The following is a 756-nucleotide window of genomic DNA, read 5'->3' on the forward strand; positions in this document are numbered from 1 at the left end:
TGGAGGGGGGGGGAAACACAGGACGGTCCCTCTGCAGGGACATGGGGGGACGTTGCATTCTGTCCCCTGCCAGGCCCCAGGGCACAGTGGGGACGGGAGGACGGCGCGAGCACAGCACGACCACGGGCCCCTCTGCCCTGGCCCCTGGGGTGCCTGCGGGCAGGTCCCTCGCCTGGGGGACACCCACCACCCCGCTGCCCTCTGTTCCCCAAAGGAGCCCTGGAGAGGAGCGGGAGGTCCCCGTGGTGGGCAGAGAGACACGCCTGAGAGTGGTGCTGAGGTAAGGGGGGACACGAAGGGTTCGGGGACACGGTGGGGACCAGTGTCACTCCTGCCCGGGGCAGGGGCGCAGGGGGGCTCCCTGGGGTCCCCATGCAGCGGCACCTCTGTGTCCCCGTCCCCCCCTGCTATTAGGGTCCGGCCACTGACCTGCACGGAGACGCGGCGAGGTGACCGGCAGGTTGTGCACAGCCTTGGCGATGGCACTGTCCATGTAAGTGCCACCTCCACACTGGGGTCCGGGGTGGGGGGGGAGAGCTGCAGCACCCCCTGAGCCGCCGCCGTCCCCGTGCCCAGGTGAGCGGGGGAGGGCTGCAGCACCCCCTGAGCCGCCGCCGTCCCCGTGCCCAGGTGAGCGCGGCCAGGCACGATGCCACCTTCGGGTTCAGCGCCGTGTTCGACGCGGGAGCCTCGCAGGAGGCCGTGTTCGAAGGCAGCGGGATGAGGCAGCTGGTGGAGCTGGCGGTAGACGGGGTA

General features: G+C 71.3%; 1 protein-coding gene across 1 annotated transcript in view; it reads left to right on the forward strand.

Annotated features, from left to right (window-relative positions):
- The window catches only part of KIF12 (kinesin family member 12), a 13,153-nt gene that overhangs the window by 2,210 nt on the left and 10,187 nt on the right, over positions 1–756 (forward strand). Inside the window, exons 2-4 of the mRNA XM_009278295.2 lie at positions 215–280; positions 415–493; positions 631–753. Of these exons, the coding sequence (XP_009276570.2) occupies positions 215–280; positions 415–493; positions 631–753 (268 nt within the window). The remainder of the gene's footprint in view (positions 1–214; positions 281–414; positions 494–630; positions 754–756) is intronic.

This window comes from Aptenodytes forsteri, unplaced genomic scaffold, assembly GCF_000699145.1.
Source record: "Aptenodytes forsteri isolate BGI_AS27 unplaced genomic scaffold, ASM69914v1 Scaffold66, whole genome shotgun sequence".
NCBI classification, from domain to species: Eukaryota; Metazoa; Chordata; class Aves; order Sphenisciformes; family Spheniscidae; genus Aptenodytes; species Aptenodytes forsteri.